Here is a 20,137-nt window from a genome sequence, read left to right as displayed (position 1 = left end):
ACAAATTCATTGTTTTGGGCTTTTTGGGCCTAGTTCCATCCATCGTCGGGGCTAGTGTTCTTAGCTTGGCCCTTACAAAAATAATTTCAATAACTTGTTGGTCCCATGCCTCTTTCCCAGATTTCCATATTTAATAACATGTCATCCTATCTTTGAAACAACAAGGGGTGCATATACAATCCAAAACCTAAACAACATGACTAATTTTATGCTCTTTTTGTAATATGCAAAATTGTGATTAAAGTAATATCATTTTAATATATATGTATATATATATATTTTAACAAATTTTCAAGGAAATAAGTTTATTTATTTTTATAGATAAAATTGGATTTGAAATATATTGTGCTTTCCTTATGGTGATTGTGATTTACTATTGTGGGGGGGGGGAGTGAATATTACCACCCCGTGGATTATGGGCAGAAGAAAGAATGTCGCGAAGACATTTCCAAAATGAGAAAACGGCCCAAGATCTCAACATTGAGAGCCTAAGCCCGTGGAGCAATAGGACGGCCTAGATAATCCACCAAGGTAATTCGAGGAATACCTAACCAAGGAGAGATTCAACTGGGTTGCCGAAGACATTATCTCAGCCCCTTTTTCTCAAGGAACTCAAAAAGGATGACACAAAACCTAAAGTAATAGTCACCTCCGCATTAATGAGGTGTTCCTAACTAATGTTAGCCATATTAAATGATGAACGACTGGCCTAAATAGTAGAGACACAATAAAAGTCTCTCTTCATGATCAAGAAATAGAAGAGTTTCTGATGGGACAAGTATCTCTTGCCATCCAACCATAAAACATACAGCTGGAAAGGAGGAAGGAGGGAGAGATAGAAGGAGTGGTTAGCTCATAGAGGTGGGGATTCAGAAAAATTGAGGAGAAAGAGAAAGAGCAAGAGTCTGTATTCCTTTTTGCTTCATACTTTTTATCTTAAGATAAAGATTTTCTTAATTTAATTCGTTTTGTTCATCCATCTTTGTCCTTCAATTACCTATCCAATCTTCCCATTGTGGATTTTTCATCCTTTCTTAGAAATTAAATTAGTTGTGTTGATCAAGAACCAAACCTACCCCCACAACTATCAAACCAAATTTTATTAGATTAATTTTGATTTAGGCAAGATTCAAATTGACCAATAAATTGTATATGCTTTAATTATAAAAAGAGGTTATGAAAAATTGTATATTGTTAGACTCAGACTTATTTATACCTTCTAGGCACAAAACACAATTTGCCCCCTTAACTTAGAGGTTCAATTCTTTTAAAAAGATATTTATATAAATTTAGTATTTGTTTGAGTACACCATTCTCTACTATATTTATTTGAAAAAATAAAATTAAAAAAAAAAGTTTAAAAAGCAAAATAAAATTGAGACAAACATATTTTTTGTTTTTTTATATGCTTGATGTGGATTGTGGAGTAGAAGTTTAAGCCCTCATTTGGGAGGGTGGAATGAAATAAAATGGAAATGAATGAAAAGAATAATCTTAAAATATTCTTCCATTCTCTTGGTTGAAAGTTTTAATCGAGAGAATGGAAAATCTTTTATTTTTTATTTATAACTGAAAGTCTATTAATTTATTCGAGATTTTAAGCGGGAGAGAATGAAATGAGTAGGAAAGAATACTTATTCCTCTTTATTCTCTTAAAATCTCAAATATTCACTCTCCCTAAAATTGGGAAAAATTAGAGGGAATAGAATTCGATTTAATTTTTTATTAAAACTTCCAGAATACCCCTATATATTCAACATTTTATTTTAATATATATTCTCTTAAAAATGATTTTATTATTTTCCTGTTACTTATAAACAAGATTATTTATATTCCATTTTTTTTTATTTCAAAACATCCAAACAAAATTATTTAATTTAATTTTATTCATTTTCCTTATTTAAATACATTCAACTTAATTCCATTCATTTCTATTTCCTTATAATAGTGCTGTTACCTTATAAATTTCCAAAAAGTTAGCAATGCGGTAGAATCCAAGAAATTAAAATAAAAAGATTCTCATTCGAAGTTGCTAGTTGGGTTTGCTTCAGCCACCTCAAATATTGGGCAGTTCGGTCACTTGCCCGCGGGCAGCGCAACAAGTAAAAAAGCACGTGTAATCAATAATTATCAGAGAATCCTACAAAAGCAAGCAACCTCTCTTCTCTTTCCTTGGGATTTTGTCAAAAAACAAGACCAAAGGAAGTAGAGGGAAATACAGAAATTCTTTATTAATTATCATAACAGCAGAATCTGCCCGATTCCCTTTGATAACAAAATACAATTCTTAGGATTTTTAGTTTACGTACTGCGTACTGCTGGGGATGCGGGCAGGTTTGGTCTATATATATATGTATATTTGATTAGATAGATACCCTTTGTTTTGTATGTAAATAATAAGTAAAAAATCTATAGTCTGATAGAACAATCACTCATATTCATATTTTTTGTTGTTGTTGTTGTTGTGTATATATATATATATATATATATAAAAATCAACAGCACAGGTTGTTGTTGTTGTTGTTGTTGTTGTGTTTAGTTTCTGAGATGGGTCTGTTGGGTGATTCAGAAGAGGGTGGAAAAGGAAAAGGAAAAGGAAAAGGAAGTTCATGGGGTGGAGGTGGTGTTATTAGTAGTTTGATTAGAAGGAAGCAGGTGGATTCTGTTCATGCAAAGTCTTCAGCAGGTCACCAATTGGCCAAGGCCTTGTCTGTTCCTCATTTAATTGCAATTGGTAATTCCTTTTCTTTCAATTTTGGGGGCCTTTCTGTTCATGGGTTTCGTCTTATAGGTTTTTGTCCTTGTTTTTTTCTTTTTGGGTGAATGAATATTCATTTATTCAATCAAATGGGAAATTCAACACACAAAATCTGCAAATACATGATACCCTGTTCAACTACACAGCCCTATCTATAGTTGCTCTTTATTTTATTTTTTTTAATTTTTTTTATTTTTTAAATTCTTGTTACCATGAGAATTCCCCCCCTTTTATTTCATCTTTTATAAATACAGTCTTCAACTCAAATTCCAGCTTCACATGTGGCCTTGGTTTTTTTTTTTTTTTTTAATTTCTCTTTTCTTCTTCTAATTAATTGATAGTGCACTGTTTTTTATTTTTTATTTTATTTTTATAAGCTTGTATGCTGATTATTTGATAAGTAATAAGCTTAATTAGAAAAATAAGGAAATCCTAAAAAAATTGATAACCATTTCAATCCACTTTTTAGATTGTAATTTATCTACTTTTAACATTTGGTCTTTTGGTTAGGAGTGTATTGAATTTTGAGTTCACAGCTTACTATTGAATTCTTATACAATATGTTTAGGAGTTGGCTCAACCATTGGAGCTGGAGTGTATATTCTTGTGGGAACGGTTGCTAGAGAGCATTCGGGACCGGCTCTCACCATTTCCTTTCTAATAGCTGGAATAGCAGCTGGTCTTTCAGCTTTTTGCTATGCAGAGCTTTCAAGTCGTTGTCCATCTGCTGGGAGTGCCTATCATTATTCGTACATATGTGTTGGCGAAGGGTAATTTGATACAACTTTTTTAATCATTTGACTGCTGTTTAGTTATCATTTTGATGGTTCCTTTTTTTTTTTTTACTTATCAAAGGATAGTTTACTTGATAGTAAGTGAACCTTTTCAATCAAAAACTATTATTTTTAAATTAATTCATTTCTGGCAATGGACGCCTGGAGTTGTTGACTTCAAGAATTTCGATGATATGATTAATGTAAAATGAGCATTCTTCACCACTTAATCTACTTATCAAAAAAAAAAAAAAAAGACTTTTGACATACCTTCGGTTGATGATTTGGGACTGTGGACTGTTGTTTTGTGCAGCGTTGCTTGGTTGGTTGGTTGGGCCTTGATACTGGAATATACAATAGGTGGTGCTGCTGTTGCTCGTGGCATATCTCCAAATCTGGTGCAGTAAATTTCTGTGTCTTTAAAATGTTTAATTTTGACATTGGAATGTCTTCATTGAGCTTAAATCAATTGTGAATGTTTCTACTAAGCTAAAATGCGTTCATCTTGCTTGGTTTTTTAAGATTCTCCAACACAACTTCTTGATTTAGATTTATTTGCTCTAAGTCATGTTGTTATTTGCCACCAACTTCATTATAGATACAAATAGATATGTAGGAAGTTCTTCTTAGATACTAGGAAATGGCAATATTTACATGAAACTGCTCGAATCATGGTGAAACAAAACGTGGAAAGTCATGCCATTTTTATCTTCATCCTTTTTTTTTTTTTTTAATGTATTATTCATCATTGAAGGGAAGAAAATGTAGATTATTGGGCTTGAAAATAGTGAATTTTTGTTTTTTTTGTTTTTGTATATTGATTCCTATCCATATGACTAAATTAATAATGTAAGTAAGATGGATACTCAATGTACATCCTGGTATTTATTATGGATAAGAAAAAAAAATATTTTGGTAAAGTGATTCTAGCATCATTAGCTTTGTCCTTGAGATTTCTGAAGTCTTGAAAATCCAAACTCTAAACCATTTTCCATCTGCTAGAAATGAAACAATTATGAAATAAATAAGCCTGTACAAGATTCAATGTGTATAATGTTGCATTGATTCTCATTTTAAATGCATGGTAGAAGGATGGTTGGCAGTTTCTCCTTTGACTTTAATGATCTAGTCTAATCAAAATCAATATCTCACAAGGAATAAGGTGTCAATCAAGTACACTACCGTTACAACACATAGATAGTATGAAGCTTTGGTCTTTTCTTTTCCTTCATTTCTTTTCTCTCTTTTGTTTCTCTTTTAAATTCAGAATTTCTCTTGCTTTTTTGACAACTATTGTGGCCAGAATTGGAGGATGTACCTTTGTTTCTTTTCTGAATTCTAGTTAAAGATTATAGAAGAATGGTCTGCTTTATTATTACAATATGTATTTAGTTGTTTCCTTTCTTTTTCTAGGCTTTGCTTTTTGGAGGCCCAAATAGTTTGCCTGCTATTATAGCCCGTCAACATATTCCTGGGCTCGATATCGACGTTGACCCATGTGCAGCTGTTCTAGTATTTATTGTTACTGGGCTATTATGTGTTGGAATCAAGGAGGTATATATGCGTATCTTTTTTTTTTCTTTTTTAAATTTCCGTATTTTCCTTTTTTTCCAAATAGCTTTCTTCCCATTTTAAGAAATTATTTTCTTCATCTTGAATGCTTAAAATTTTGCAGAGCACACAGGCACAAGTCATTATCACTACAGCAAATGTATGTGCTATGAGTTTTGTCATAATAGCAGGTGGTTACCTGGGATTCACAACTGGATGGGCTGGTTATGAACTTCCAACAGGGTACTTTCTGTCCCTGCTTGTATATTTACTTGGATGTGATGGGATTTCTTAAATTAAGTTCTCTCCCCCTCACCCCAAAATAAAAAATTCATTAATTTGATAGGTATTTTCCCTTTGGGGTTGATGGGATGCTTGCTGGTTCTGCAACAGTCTTCTTTGCATACATTGGTTTTGATTCAGTTGCCAGCACTGCTGAGGAGGTATAGATGTGTTTTTGTTTGCACATTCGTTTTGTCATTGGTAAAGGGGTTTAATTACTTCAGGGGATTTCAATGTTTACAATCATGTCTTTGATTGGCCCAACAGGTGAAGAATCCTCAACGAGATTTGCCTCTTGGGATTGGAGCTTCTTTGTTTCTTTGTTGTGCATTATATATGATGGTCTCTGTCGTAGTTGTTGGTTTGGTACCTTATTATGCAATGGATCCCGACACCCCCATCTCCTCCGCATTTGCTAGCCATGGGATGCAATGGGCAGCGTGAGTGTATATTTTAGTTTAAATTCCTTGGTATGTTGAATTCTTTATAATTTTTTGGCAAGTAGGATGTTGTAGCTTGAAAAAGCGTCTTTGCTTGTGATTACAGTTACATAATAGCTGTTGGAACTGTTACTGCTCTCTGCTCAACGTTATTGGGTTCCATTCTTCCTCAGGTATATAAGTGGAATCCTCCCTGTGTCTTCATTTAGTTTACAGTGTTAAGTGACCATATTTATGGTTCACATATCTGATTATTTTGATGAATTGAAGCTGACTTGCAAAAATTGTTCATGTTAGTTGGTTCTAGCATCTAGAACTTGTTAGGGATGAAAAATGAAGTCTTTAATATAAGTTTTGTTCATGGTCTGGGTTCTCTGTGTTGTTAAAATAAAAGTGTTTTGGGTTTGATAAGTTGACCCTAACACACAAAATATTATTTATATATAAAGAAGTACAGTGATTTTATTGTTTTGCCCCTAGTTTATACCCATAACACTCCCCCTCAAGCTGGAGAGTATATATCATACAATCCCAGCTAATATAATAAACCCAAATGAGTCTTACATAAAACTTTGGTAAACATAATCAGCAACTTGGACTCTTGTAGAATTATATGGAGTAGCAATTATGCCCTCTTCTACTTTCTCCTGAGCAATATGACAATCTACTTCTATATGCTTGGTTCGCTCACGGAACATAGGATTGGAGGCGATGTGAATTGCTGCTTGTTATCACAATGCATGGTCGTAGGCACCTTCACAACAAATTTTAATTCCTCAAGTATATGCTTAATCCACATAAGCTCACATGATGTGTGTGCCATGGCTTTATACTCAACCTTTGCACTAGATTTGGCAACAACAATTTGTTTCTTACTTTTCCAAGTAATCAGGTTTCCTCCCAGAAAAGTGCAATACTTAGTAGTGGATTTTCTATCTGATAGTGATCCTATCCAATTAGCATCAGTATAGGTTGGCTTGTACCTATAGATGACTGTTAGCTTTATACAAAAGTTCATGGCTTGGATGTGCTTTAATGTACCTCACAATCCGAATAACTGCCTCCGAATGTGGAAGGCGAGGATCTTTCACATACTGACTCAAAACACTAATTGCAAATGATATATCTAGGCGAGTAATTGTGAGATAATTTAGTTTACCAACCAGACGGCGATATCTCTCAAGATTAGATAACAGCTCCCTTGATGTTCGTACAATTTGACATTAGGATCCATAGGGGTCTCCACTGGTTTAGATCCTAACAAGCTAGTTTCTTCCAAAATATCCAACACATACTTTCTTTGTGATAAACTAATGCCTTCTTTAGATTGTGCTACCTCAATACCCATGATATAACGAAGTTTACCTAGATCCTTAGTTCAAAAGGAGTTCTGAAGGTATCTTTTCAAATCATCAATACCCTTTTTGTCATCACCAGTGATTATAATATCAACATATACTATCAACAAAATCTTTTTTCTTGCAGAGGTACGAGAAAACACAAAGTGATCAGAGTGGCAATGTCAAAATTCAAACTTTTACACTACTTCAATGAATTTACCAAACCAAGCCATAGGATATTGTTTAAGATCATAGATGGCCTTATGCAACCTACACACTTTTCCAGACCCCCCCCTGAGCAACAAACCCAAGCGGTTACTCCATATATACCTCTTCTTTTGAATCAGCATTAATCGAAATTGTGGCCAACCCAAATTAGCAGCCAAGTAGATCAAAATCCTGATGGAAGAAATTTAGCAATAGACAAGAATGTCTCTGCATAGTCGATGCCATATGTATAGGTATACCCTTTAGCTACCAAGCGACCCTTCAAATGCTCAATAGAACCATCAGGTAAGTACTTCACAGTATACACCTAATGACACCCAATAGTAGTTTTCCCTGTATCTCAATAAAAGGGCCTTGTTTCCATTTAGTACTTCCAAGGTGCACTGTTGCTTTGATTTAAAAGCCATGCAGATGAGGAATTGATATAGAACAGATCTAGAAACCTGTCTAGATTGCCTTATTCAGAAATGGTTAGTGTTAGGAAAATTATGATGTTAGGATTTGGGGTTCTAGAGGAAAGGGTTTTATGCTAGTTTAATTTAGAATATGGTGGGGTCTTGGAGGCAAAAATTTCAGGAATAGTTAATGGATTAATTGATGGCTTGAGTAGAGGGAATATTTTCGTTTCAAGTGTTACATTGAATTTTCTCGCATGCTTTTTTTAATTTAATTTTATTATTTTTTAAATTTCTTGTATATTTCTCTTAAGACCCCCACCTAGTATGGGCTGAGTTCCTTTCTGCTTGTTTATCTTCCCAAATGTTTCATTGCTTTTATCACAAATGAGGTTTTTTTTTTCCTCCCTCTCCTCCTGCCTGATGAGATATAAATTTCTTCCATCTTTCTGTGTTTCTCAGCCACGGATTCTGATGGCTATGGCTAGAGATGGATTGCTGCCGCCATTTTTCTCAGAGGTCAATATAAAGACTCAAGTTCCTATGAAGGGCACAATAGTGACTGGGATTGGTGCTGCAATCTTAGCATTCATTATGGATGTTTCACAGCTGGCAGGGATGGTGAGTTAACTTCTGTGATCACCTTTCAAAGTAGTGATGGTAGCGTAATTAACTTATGTGCTTCATAGTTGTGGGTTACTAGACAGGGCCTCTGCATCAGGGTGGAAAATGGGGCATGGTAATTCTGATCCTTAATATTGTTCAAATCCAATGTTGCAGCCAGGATTTCAATATTGGAAGGGAAAAAGCAATTGTGATGATGCAAAAATATGTGGGGATTTTTTTTTTTTTGGGAGGGGGGTTGGGGCGGGTGGGGAACTAAAAATATTGTAACAGTTGTGAGGTGGAGACAATAGCTCTCTTAACCGTGTATGTTGCTTCTTCCCTGATTACATTTATTAATGGCTGTTTAGGAAATTTGTTGTTTTAATACTTGGAAGTGGACAGAAATCCAATTGGGGAGGCCCTTGTTTTCATCTATACCAATATGTTTCCATTCCAGAAAGCCTTTGTTTTGTTGGGGAAAAAAAAAAAAATCCTATAACGTATGTCAATGTTAACAAGGCATAATGTAGATTACTCTGCTGAATGGATTTGTTGGGCTCCTGAATAGCCTCTGAGATTAGTTGAAGAATGGAAATTTGAAAATGCTGTCTAAAGCATGATAAGAGTGATTTGTTATTGTATACTGAGTTGTTGGTTTCTGCCTTTTATATGCAGGTCAGTGTGGGTACACTTCTTGCATTTACCATGGTAGCAATATCTGTATTGATACTCAGATATGTCCCACCAGACGAGGTGCCATTGCCTTCATCTCTTCAGGGGTCAATTGATTCAGCATCATTAGAATGTGGAAGGAGTGGCCAGGGCAGTAATGGAGAACAATCTAAATTTAAGGTTGGCACTTCTATGGATGATGATAAAAAACCTTTACTTGTCAAAGAGGATGCATCAGGTGATTATCCTCTTACTGCAAAACATCTATTTCTAGGTAACTGTAAGTTACTTACCTGCACTCACTTTTCTGTCTTATGCATGCTGGGCATCCTTTCTGTAAGTTACACCCTGTCCACTATATCAATCTCTGGCATTTGTATGATGGGGCCAACCTGAGATACATTAGTCCAGCAAATACGTTTAAAAAATATCCAAGTATGAATATTCCTGCATCGATTTTGATTCTAAACAATTAGAATGCTAAGTTTTGTTGGCTTAATGAGAGCTTATACACCTGTTTTCATGAAGTAGTCTCTTTTCAATAAAATTATTCTTGCCTCTAAAAAAAGAAGAATAAAATGAAGCCATTTTATAGAATCTGTAATGTATGTCCTCCATGGTCTTGGTCCAAATTAAATGAACTAGAGATTTTCCAAGATTTCCATATTTGGGGATTTGTTGGGTGGCTATTAGATGCATATCTGGACTAGAATCCACACAATGTTATGCCTTACTTTCTGTCATCTAGAACCTGCTTTAATGGTTTTTTTTTTTTCCTTTTTCTTTTGCGTTGATTGCCAGACATATTAAATGAGGAAAACAGGCGGAAAATTGCTGGTTGGACCATAATGCTTACATGTGTTGGGGCTTTTCTCCTTACATACGCAGCTTCAAATTTGGCCCTTCCCAGGTGGGTTTAGCTGCAGATTATCTTAGAACGTTATTTTCATGGGAGTGAACTTTGTGATTACACAATCGAATTTCTTGAAGCTTTTGCTTGATATAGAATCCAGAGAAAACAGTTTAGTTTCTCACAAGATGATAATACCATTTGTCCTAGAAGTGTAAGCTATTAGGCTTAATGCTTCTCCTGCACTAGCTTGTATTCCCATACAATACATAGATTATTTTTATCTGAACTATTTTATTACTTATCAAAAAAAAAAAAAAAAAAATACACGGGTTGTTATTCATATCAATTTTGTAATTGTATAGATATAGTTTTAATAAATCAAGATTCAAACCCCCCCACTCCCACGGTGCACTATAGCAAATCTATATGGTCATAGATTAAAAGCCCCTGGATTACCTGATAACTAGTTTTGGCAGGTGGGGTTAGTTGCTTGAAGGAGTTTGATTAACCGCGAGGATTGTTGTACAGTATGCTCTGCATCGTGCAATTAATATGAGTAAAGTTCTCCTATGTCATGAAAGGATTTAAAAAAAAAAAAAAAAAATCTAATTTGAAATGAGGAATTGATCAAATTTATGGAGAGAATTTGTTTTTCTTACAAATTTTTAATCTCAGTTAATTTTATTGTCATTAATTAATAATTTGTGTATATAACAATCATATTAGAATTACTTTGTTAATATTTAATTTAAAAAAGTACAAATGGGGGATGATTGATGCAATTTAACTAAGATTATAAAAAATATATATATGAAAAGAGAGGAATATGATTGGAAGAATGCTTTGATGCATAGCAAAAGGGTAGTTTGAATGTTTGATGGTTTCTTAGGCTTTGTTGCTTCAATGATGGTATGACTTAGGTTGCCAAAATTGTAAAATAACATTTGGAGATATTCATTGTTAACGACAAATAGCTAGAGCATAATTGATGCAGATGGAGTGTTTTGATTCAGAATTGTAAAATAATAGTTGGAGATATTAATTATTAATGACAAAAGGCTAGAGCATAATTGATGCCAATGGAGTGTTTTGATTCAAAATTGTTTGCAAGCAGTTCATGCTTTGGAATTAGAGGTATTCCTCCTATTAATTATGCTTGTGGCTTGGTTGCATAAAATGATTTCAGCCATTGATGACAATGAGTGGCATCCCATGACTATCCTCCTTCCCTTGGTTGATCTTTTTGGTTAGGTTGATCTTTTTGGATTAACCATCTCAACAGGTCTCAGCTTGCATCAATAATAATAAATGATGTTATTCGAACGTGATATTAAACCCTACTAGGGTAGAATGCTAAGTGAAAAGCATTCTAATTCCCTTTCAAAGGAGCATGATGCATGGAAGAAACTCAAGCAATCACAGGTTTAGTTTTGGCTATTATATATATGAAAAATCTATGGTACTTCTTTGTTTTCTGAGGGTATGGTACTCACTATAGTAATAACCATGTAATTTTAGGTGTTTTAATCTTCATAATTCATTCATAAATGTTAAGAAAATGATGAGATTAAAATGCTTGAGAAATATACAATTCTGATCTAAGTGGGTACCAATACTACAAAGGGACCATAGAAGAATATATAGACCAAAGATATTGTATTTTTTAGTCATAGGGAGGGTTTAGGATTTGAAGACAGGATGTCCTACTTTGATATCATGGGCAGTTTCTGGGTTTCCTAAAAGATTACATTAGAAAATGGTAATTTTTACCAATTATAATGCAGGATTTGTTAAGGATTCTGAGTGTGTTAGAGAGAGAGAGGTGAATGAGAAGTTTATGTTACACATCACACGCAAAAGAATTTTCCTGCATTTTTAGCTTTAGTTTTATTGTGTTAAATTTTCTTAACATTTTTTTAATTGAATAGCAGATCTCTTCGTTTCTCATTGTGCGGTGTTGGTGGTACTCTTCTTCTATCTGGTCTGATTGTGCTGACCTGTATAGATCAGGATGATGCGAGGCATAGCTTTGGGCATACAGGAGGTATGCTTGACATTTTAACCTATGCAGTTGAGAATGTGACAAAGTTAACTTAAGAACGTATTGGATATCAATGTTTGTACACAAATTAGCAATGGGTATAGGCTATGGATTGAATATGTTCACGATGTAAAAACAGTATCAAGTCCCCCCCCCCCCCCCCCCTCTTCCCCCAGGATATTCTCTTGATCTATCTATAGTTAACGTATGTGGTTTGTGTTAATTGTCCGTGTCTATTAGACATTTATCCTAAATAGGAGTTAATTGTCCATGTCACTATTCGTTTTCCAAAACAAGTGTTTTTAGAAATTTAATTCTTGATTTGGTCTAATATTTGGCTTATTAAGCATACATGGGGGACCTATATGTTACACTTTATAAAGTTAATCAGAAATTAGCACCAAATGTAAATTTTAATTTAATGTTTTATCATTTCAAACTCATAAAAGTTGGCTATATGGTGGAAAATAACTTGATATATTGACTATTTTTTCTCTATTACATATGAGATGATCAATTGATCTCTTTTCAGGTTTCATTTGCCCGTTTGTGCCACTGCTACCTATTGCTTGCATTCTCATCAACATCTACTTACTGATTAATCTTGGGTGAGTAGCCAACTTGTTTGCTGTTCATAATTAATTTAGACCATCAAGTTCTTTTTTTGGTTTTCTCTATCATGGAATTATTTTGACTATGTCTGGAGAAAGGCAAATTCATCCTGAAACCGTTTGTTCTTTTTTTATTGTTTGCATTAAAACAAGTGAAAACAGTGTGCCATCTGTGTTGACAGGAATTCCTATTATGTAATCATAGATCTCATCCTCTTGCCTTCTTTTGTGAACAAATAAAGCATTAGATTAAGTTAGTTTTATGATGAAAATGTTGGTTTAAAAATGCTGTCTTGCACTTGGATCAACCAAAATAGATATTAAGTAAATAAATAAAGACAAATTATCAGTATAATGAGGGTGAGAATAAGTAACAGGAAGGCTTTTGCGCATGTAGTGGGTAACCTAAGTGAGAGAGCCAGTATATTCATGTTGTTTCTTTTGAAAGGAGTTTTACAGAAATTTTATTTTATTTTCTTTCACAAATGTTAGCTGCCAAATCTGTAATTTTCTAATTCCTATTCTTATGTTTATTATGATGCGGGTTGTGTTTTGTCAGAACTGCCACCTGGGCCCGTGTTTCTATATGGCTGATAGTAGGAATACTGGTTTATGTATTTTATGGCCGAACTCACAGCTCCTTGCGTCATTCAGTTTACGTGCCTGCAGCTCATGCTGATGAAATCTACAACAGTTCTGTGAGCAGTGTGGCCTAACTTTAACTGTGGAATGCTGTTTCAGCCCTGTATATGAAGGGTCCTCAGTGACCTTGTTTTATAGAAGAATCTCTTTGTTGTATGCTTGAAATCTTAGACAGTTTATTCTTTTACTTCTCATTGTTCGTTACTTTAAATATTATTGTAAAACGGACTGAGATATCAGTCTCTCATTTGTATAATAGCTAATCATAGGCGGGTGGATAGGGCCTTGTTCAAATAATGTAAATTGTCTGCAAATGAACTGTATTTATCAAAAAAGGAAAAAAAAAAAAAAATGCAAATGAATTCCTTTTGTAGGAAGTATCTCGCATGGAGGCTTTCTTTGTTCTTTGTTGCATGGAAAGCAGATTTCAAAAAACAACCATGAAAAATGGAAAGCAGATTGCCTTTATGTTGTTTAATACTCCCACCTCCATAAAATCCGACTCCACAAACCCTAAACATTCAACGTTATAGCCGGGCTTCTCCTTCTCCAGCGACAGTTTCAGCTATTTCATTCTCGCTTTCTTTAGCATTCCTCGTTTGGCACAACTGAGAAATCATGGTTCAACTTTTTCTTTTGCTAATTTTTTTATTATTGATTTCTAGGAATCAACAGTTTGTAGGTGATAATGTGAACTGTGATCTGATGATATTTATTGGTTGCATGAATTGGAGGAATTTTTTCCCCTAATGTATTTAGTTTGGATTTAGTTTTAATAGAAAACTTCAAAAATTAACTGTGACTAATAATAATGGTATTCATGAATGGGTCATACATAACTTACTAGAAAATTTATCAAAATGCACCGTCCATTGCGCGGGATATCAACTAGTTTATTAATAAAAGATTGTCCATTTGGAGCAACCACAATGTATGAGATATTGTTTTTATTATATGGTATATAATATGATATAATTTGGATATGAATTTATATAATATATAATTTTATTCTAAATATTTTGGTGACAATAAATAAATGACTGATTATTATATAATTTCACAACTCTTATCTATAAGGACAAAACTTAGGTACAATACCTTAGGTGCTGTTTCCTTAGGTTACTCACTTAAGATTGAGCCATGTAGCTACTTAACTAAAAAATACACTTTCATCTTATGAGGAAAAATTCACATGACAGAATCTTAAAACGGAAACCTAAGGAACTGTTAAATATTAGCAATGTAATGTGTTATACCATGTTGTGTATGTTAGAGTGGATGCGGAAGAGGAAGCATAGAATAAGAACACTGAGAACACGAGGGTTACGTGGTTCAGCCTTGACGGCCTACATCCACGGAGGAATCCCTTAAGGACTACATCTTTATTGTATAAGAGTGTAGTATAATAACCTGTGTTACAATGAACCCTAACATGAGTATATATATGCGACTAAACCCTAGACTACTAGTACAAGCAGGAATGAGTTTGAGCCTATTACATTGGGCTAATATGTCTAATATATATCTCTAACAGGAACAACACCTTAGTATTGTACCCAATTCTTACCTTGTCTATAATATATCAAAGGTATTATAATTTCATATTGGACGATTTTTGTGTTTTGATAGGTTTAGTTACAATTTGTGCAAATATTTGTTTTTGTTTTTGTTTGTTTGTTTGTTTGTTTTTTTTTTTTTTTAAAAATTAATAGTAAGTTAGTAACAAAGTGAGACACTAATTGAAATGATTTAAAAATTATATGATTTTGATTGAAAATTAAAAAAAAATTAGGATTTAATTTGAAATCACTCGAGATTTTATGGAAATTATATAAATTTACTCCCCTCCCTTCTCATTCAATCCAAACTAGCCCTTAATAGTGGGTAAGGGATTGAGTAGATTATATAGTAGTATATGCTTTTTCTTTTCTTTTATTTTTGAGATAAAAGATAAATATTTTGTTGAAGAAAAGTACGTATAACAAAAGTACCACTGGGAACAACACACCCCAGAGAGCAGGAAATAAATCCAACAGGCTGGACAATAACAACAAAACAAAACAACGACTAAAACATCACCAGAGACAGAAAAACAAAACAAATCTACCAACTCGATGAGAGCTAGTTTCTATTCTGTAAAGCACAGAGTCTCTGATACTCTTCTAAAAAACCAATAGCCCCATCTAAGATGATTTTTGGATGCTGTTGGATTCTTTCAAAGTAGAATTTATTCCTTGCGTTCCATATTGCCCAAGACACCATACCCATTGTATTAACTCTAGCTGTGGGAGCTTCTCAACCAGCAATTGGAATAAATGGAAGAACTCGCAAGCCTCATTTGAGCACTTCTGAAGCAATTGGAATATATGTTTTTTTCTCATGTTTAGAACTCTTGATTCTAAAAGAATAGAAAATTGATCACGCAAATATAAATGAAAGTTAAAATTTAAAACTCCGTATTTTCTTACAGAGAATCCAAAAGAATAAAGCCAAGAAATGAAGATTATTTCACTTATCGTTGACATTGGAGGACACTTGGTGTTGGTGGTGCCAATCAGAAAACATTTTTGCTATCTAAGTTGCTACAATAGCAATATCAAGAATCTCAAAGATCAATTTCAGAAGCTGGGTGACAAGAGAGCTGGGGTGCAAATAGAAATTGATGCAGCAAAACAGAACGGAGAGGTAATTGCACCTGAGATTGAGAGCTGGGTAGAAAAGGTAGACAACATTAGTGAAGGTCTGCAGAGATTCCTTGAAGAAGATGTCAAAGTGAATGTGATGTGCTTGGATGGATGGTGTCCCAATTTGAAGTCACGTTATTTCTTGAGTAGGAAAGCTAAGAAGAAGACTTTGGAAATTGATGGGCTTTTAAGGGATGGACAATTTGATAAAGTGTCCTATCCTCCTCCACCACCGAGAATAGCAACTTCATCCAAGGAAGGTTTTAAGGTTTTTGAATCAAGAATACCAGTTATGAAAGAAGTTTTGACTGCTTTAAGGGATGACAAGATCAACATGATTGCCATTTGCGGGATTGAGGGGATTGGAAAGACAACAATGGCAAAAGAGGTAGCAAAAAGAGCCAAAGATGATAACTTATTTGATGAAGTTCTGATGGTAGTAGTGTCCCGTAAAAAAGACTTGAGCAAGATTGAAGATCAAATTGCAATGATGCGACGTTGGGAAATTAACTTTGAGAATGTCCTTGTAATACTAGATAATGTTTTGGAAGAACTTAATCTAAAGGACGTAGGAATTCCTTATAAAGTTGAACTCAATAGTTGCAAAATCTTGTTAACATCAAGAAGTGAAGAACTCTGCAATCAAATGAAATCTCATAAGATTGTTAGAATTGAAGCCTTAACTGAAGAAGAAGCATGGAGCTTTTTCAAAGAGATGGCAGGTAATTGTATAGATACTCCCAATCTACATCCAATAGCAGAAAAGGTTGCGAAGGAATGTAAAGGCATACCCATTGCTATAGTTACTGTTGGAAGAGCTCTAGAAAACAAGAGAAAGAATGAGTGGGTTGCTGCACTTCAACAGCTTAGAAAGTCTATCTCAAAAAATAATTCAGGTTTGGATTCAACTGTCTATTCCAGCATAGAGCTCAGTTACAATTTTCTAGCAAGTGATGAAGCCAAGTCATGCTTTTTGCTATGCTGTTTATTTCTAGAAGATTATGATATTCCCATTGAATATTTAGTCAGATTTGGAGTGGGACAAAGGTTGTTTGCAAAGATTGATAAGGTTGCAGAAGCAAGAAATAGAGTCCATGCAATGGTTGATAATCTTAGAAGATCATCTCTTTTGTTGGATAGCGATGAAGAAGAATGTGTGAAAATGCATGATGTTGTAGGGGGTGTTGCCATATCAATTGCTAATGAACATGTTTGTTGGGAAGAATGGACAGAGAAAGATACATATGAACATTCTGCTGTGATTTTGATTGTATCTCGAGAATTGAAAAATCATCCTGATGGCTTGGAGTGTCCAAAACTTGAGCTTCTTCAACTACCATGTGGCAAAGATGCCACTAGACAAAAGCTCCCAACCAATCTATTTAAAGGGATGATGGGATTAAAGGTTTTGGCTATGCAAGGTATGTCTTTTTCCATCACTACCACAATCCATACAGGTCCTTCAGAACCTTCAGACATTGCTTCTGGAGTATTGTGAGATAAAAGATGTGTCAGCAATTGGAGCACTTGGGAAACTAGAAATGCTTAGCTTTCTTGGTTTTGAAATCAAGGAGTTGCCAGGAGAAATAGGAAATTTGAGTCATTTAAAGTTGTTAGATCTGTCACAATGCTCTGCTCTTCGACACATTCCACTTGGTCTACTATCAAGTTTATCTAGACTAGAAGAGTTGTACATGGGAAATGACTTTGTGAATTGGGAACCAACGGAAGGCAATAGAGAGGGAGCCAATGCAAGCCTTGCTGAACTAAGGTCATTCTCCAATTCTTTGATGGTTTTACGTCTTCATATTCTAAACATCAAGTTATTGCCAAAAGATTTGCACTTCAAAAATCAAATGATAAAATTTCAGATATATGCGTGTAAGGATCCATTTATGCATTGGAGTTTTACCACCGATTCTACTTTCTGGAACAGAACTCAGTATATATTTAAAAACAGTTTGGCACCTCATGGAATTGTTGCAAGTGATATTGCGGAGAGTCGGATACCTCGTCTACTGTTACAGAAATCTAAAATTATATTGTTGAAAGAAATAAAAGATTTCAAAAACATTCTCTTCAAGTTAGACAGAGAGGGTTTTCCACGCTTGGAGGTTCTAAGCATTTCAAACAGTGAAGATGTAGAATACTTAATTGATGCCACATCATATCAGACTCCTCGTGTCGCCTTCCCTATCTTGGAGTCATTGGATCTCGAGAAATTGCCTAATTTAAAAGAGATATATCATAGCCAAATCCCACAGAGATCCTTTAGTGGTACACACTCGCAGCTTGCTTGTTTTGACGAACTAAGATCAATTACGCTCAGCTATTGCAAATGTTTGAAAAATGTCTTTTCATTGTCCATAGCAAGAGGTTTGGTTCAACTCCAACGGTTATATATATATATATATATATAGATGTGATGACATGGAAGAAATTTTTCACAAGGAGAAGATGAGAAGGCACTAATTGATAAGATCATGCTTCCACAATTAACGTTTATAGAGCTAGGCTCTCTACCAAGACTCATTGGCTTTTGTACAGGTGTGGTTCCTTTCAAATGCTCATTGTTTTATGCTTTTACAATTGATTTATCAATTTTTTAATGTTCAAAAGGTTTGCCTGGATTTGATGCTTCTTACATAAATAGTTGAAAATTGTTGATGGTATAACAATTATAAGTTAATGGATTCATCAGGTTAGAAGGATAGACACTTTTGGAAGTGACAAGATGACAAACATTCAGCAAACTACTGGATCCTTTCCTGACTCAACACCCATCTCTCATAAATTCTTTTCATCCAAGACCATTTTGTGGCAACCTAATTTAAAAGAACTTTCATTGGAGGGTTCAAATGAAAGACTAGAAGTGGTATTTGATCTTGAAGGACAGAAGGACAACAATGACCATCAGAGAATCATAGTACTTGCTGAATTGAAAGCTTTAAGAGTAAGTTATTTATCTAATTTGAGGTATGTGTGGAAGAATGTTCCACAAGAAATTCAAGGCTTTCAAAACCTAACATCAATTAATATACTTGATTGTCATAAACTGAGATATTTATTCCCACCTACTGTTGCAAAACTACTTGTGGAACTTCAAAGCATTGAAATAGGGTGGTGTGACATGATTGAAAACATTGTTCAAAGAGATGGAGAAGAAGAGGTAGAGGATGTCATCTTGTTCCCAAAACTTACTTCCTTCGATTTACGTTCTCTGCCAAATCTTATGAGTTTCTATATTGAACCTTATTCTTTTGAATGGTCATCCATCGAGAAGATAGATATGTATGAGTGTCCGAAATTCAAAACATTTGGGAAGCTGTAGAAAATTAGCTGGGAATTGGATTCAAAACCCCAAGACCAAGAGCCATGCCTTGAGTGCGTACCACATGGCAAGAATGATAGTCCAATGATTGCGTCAAACCAAGGCACCACCAAGAAATTCCAAGAAAGCTCATCTGTGAATAAAGAGGTACATATCTCACAAATAACAATCTCCGCCACCTTTTTTTTTTTTTTTTTTTTTTTTTTTTTTTTTAATAATGAGAAAACAACACAATGAAATTTCTAGATTTATGCACTTGTGCCAATGGAGCATGGTCATAACCTTAAGTCAATCAACAGAGTGATAAGATAAATAGACATCAACATTTTATTGCTTTTCTATTTGTTCATCCACTCTGTTTATACCATCTTCTTTTTTTTGTCACATCATGTAAAATACATCTGTTCCAAAAATGGGTGATGAAAACAGACACCAAGTGTGGTCGTCGTAACCCTTTGAAAGAACCTTTCCCAATTGGACCCTATCAAAAAAAAAAAAAAAACACCCAATTAACAAAATTGATCCAAAAGGGTCTAAAAAGCACACAAAATCAATTCAAAAACAAAAATATGAGACAAAGTAATTACTTTCCGCTGCCAATGAAATTGTCTTTTGTATTGCTGTTCCAAACTGCAACACTTATCTCTCACACTTATCTCTCTAAGGCCTTCAATTAACGAAAACACAAACTTCTCTTGGAATACCGGAGTATTATGACCATCTATACACACACACACAAAAAACAAAATCAGCATAACTCACTATAACTCTATAGAAGCCTCAAAAATATAAAGAGAAATTAAAGGGGTTGAATTTGATATTTATGTTTGGAGAGAGAGAGAGTTTGCAGAAACTGTGGTTTTATATTTCTTAACTTAAGAGAGGGGTAAGGTTGCTAGGATTTTGAGGTGTTTTAATGTTTTTATTTTT

The 20,137-nt window shown here is 34.3% G+C and overlaps 2 protein-coding genes across 3 annotated transcripts; both read left to right on the top strand.

Annotated features, from left to right (window-relative positions):
- Positions 1–2,134: 2,134 nt before the first annotated feature.
- LOC115952698 (cationic amino acid transporter 2, vacuolar-like) lies at positions 2,135–13,565 on the top strand. Of its 2 annotated transcripts, XM_031069910.1 has the most exons (15): positions 2,135–2,334; positions 2,570–2,734; positions 3,327–3,528; positions 3,845–3,929; positions 4,945–5,085; positions 5,207–5,325; positions 5,429–5,525; positions 5,632–5,804; positions 5,911–5,977; positions 8,230–8,388; positions 9,049–9,283; positions 9,847–9,955; positions 11,830–11,942; positions 12,472–12,547; positions 13,110–13,565. In XM_031069910.1, the coding sequence occupies exons 1-15, from the start codon at positions 2,325–2,327 to the stop codon at positions 13,264–13,266; spliced, it is 1,908 nt and encodes a 635-aa protein (XP_030925770.1). In that variant the 5' UTR covers positions 2,135–2,324; the 3' UTR covers positions 13,267–13,565. The 2 variants fall into 2 exon arrangements, with proteins under 2 accessions (XP_030925770.1, XP_030925769.1); XM_031069909.1 differs by lacking the exon at positions 2,135–2,334 and having other exon boundaries at positions 2,503–2,734.
- A 2,123-nt stretch (positions 13,566–15,688) lies between these two features.
- LOC115951713 (probable disease resistance protein At1g61180) lies at positions 15,689–19,207 on the top strand. The gene is made up of 3 exons (XM_031068867.1): positions 15,689–17,297; positions 17,392–18,257; positions 18,578–19,207. Exons 1-3 carry the CDS (start codon positions 15,689–15,691, stop codon positions 19,205–19,207), a joined length of 3,105 nt encoding a protein of 1,034 aa, XP_030924727.1.
- Positions 19,208–20,137: the final 930 nt, after the last annotated feature.

This window comes from Quercus lobata, chromosome 7 (assembly GCF_001633185.2).
Source record: "Quercus lobata isolate SW786 chromosome 7, ValleyOak3.0 Primary Assembly, whole genome shotgun sequence".
Classification (NCBI taxonomy): domain Eukaryota; kingdom Viridiplantae; phylum Streptophyta; class Magnoliopsida; order Fagales; family Fagaceae; genus Quercus; species Quercus lobata.
The sequence above is the reverse complement of the archived record's forward strand: the minus strand, read 5'-3'. Positions and strand labels throughout refer to the sequence as shown.

Coding starts and splice junctions, on each gene's coding strand:
- LOC115952698 (XM_031069909.1), top strand. CDS start 2,548: ATGGGTCTGTTGGGTGATTCAGAAGAGGGTGGAAAAGGAAAAGGAAAA. Junction 2,735..3,326: donor TCCTCATTTAATTGCAATTG/GTAATTCCTTTT, acceptor CAATATGTTTAG/GAGTTGGCTCAACCATTGGA. Junction 3,930..4,944: donor GTGGCATATCTCCAAATCTG/GTGCAGTAAATT, acceptor TTCTTTTTCTAG/GCTTTGCTTTTTGGAGGCCC.
- LOC115951713 (XM_031068867.1), top strand. CDS start 15,689: ATGAAGATTATTTCACTTATCGTTGACATTGGAGGACACTTGGTGTTG. Junction 17,298..17,391: donor AAAGGTTTTGGCTATGCAAG/GTATGTCTTTTT, acceptor AAGATGTGTCAG/CAATTGGAGCACTTGGGAAA. Junction 18,258..18,577: donor TGTCCATAGCAAGAGGTTTG/GTTCAACTCCAA, acceptor TGGATTCATCAG/GTTAGAAGGATAGACACTTT.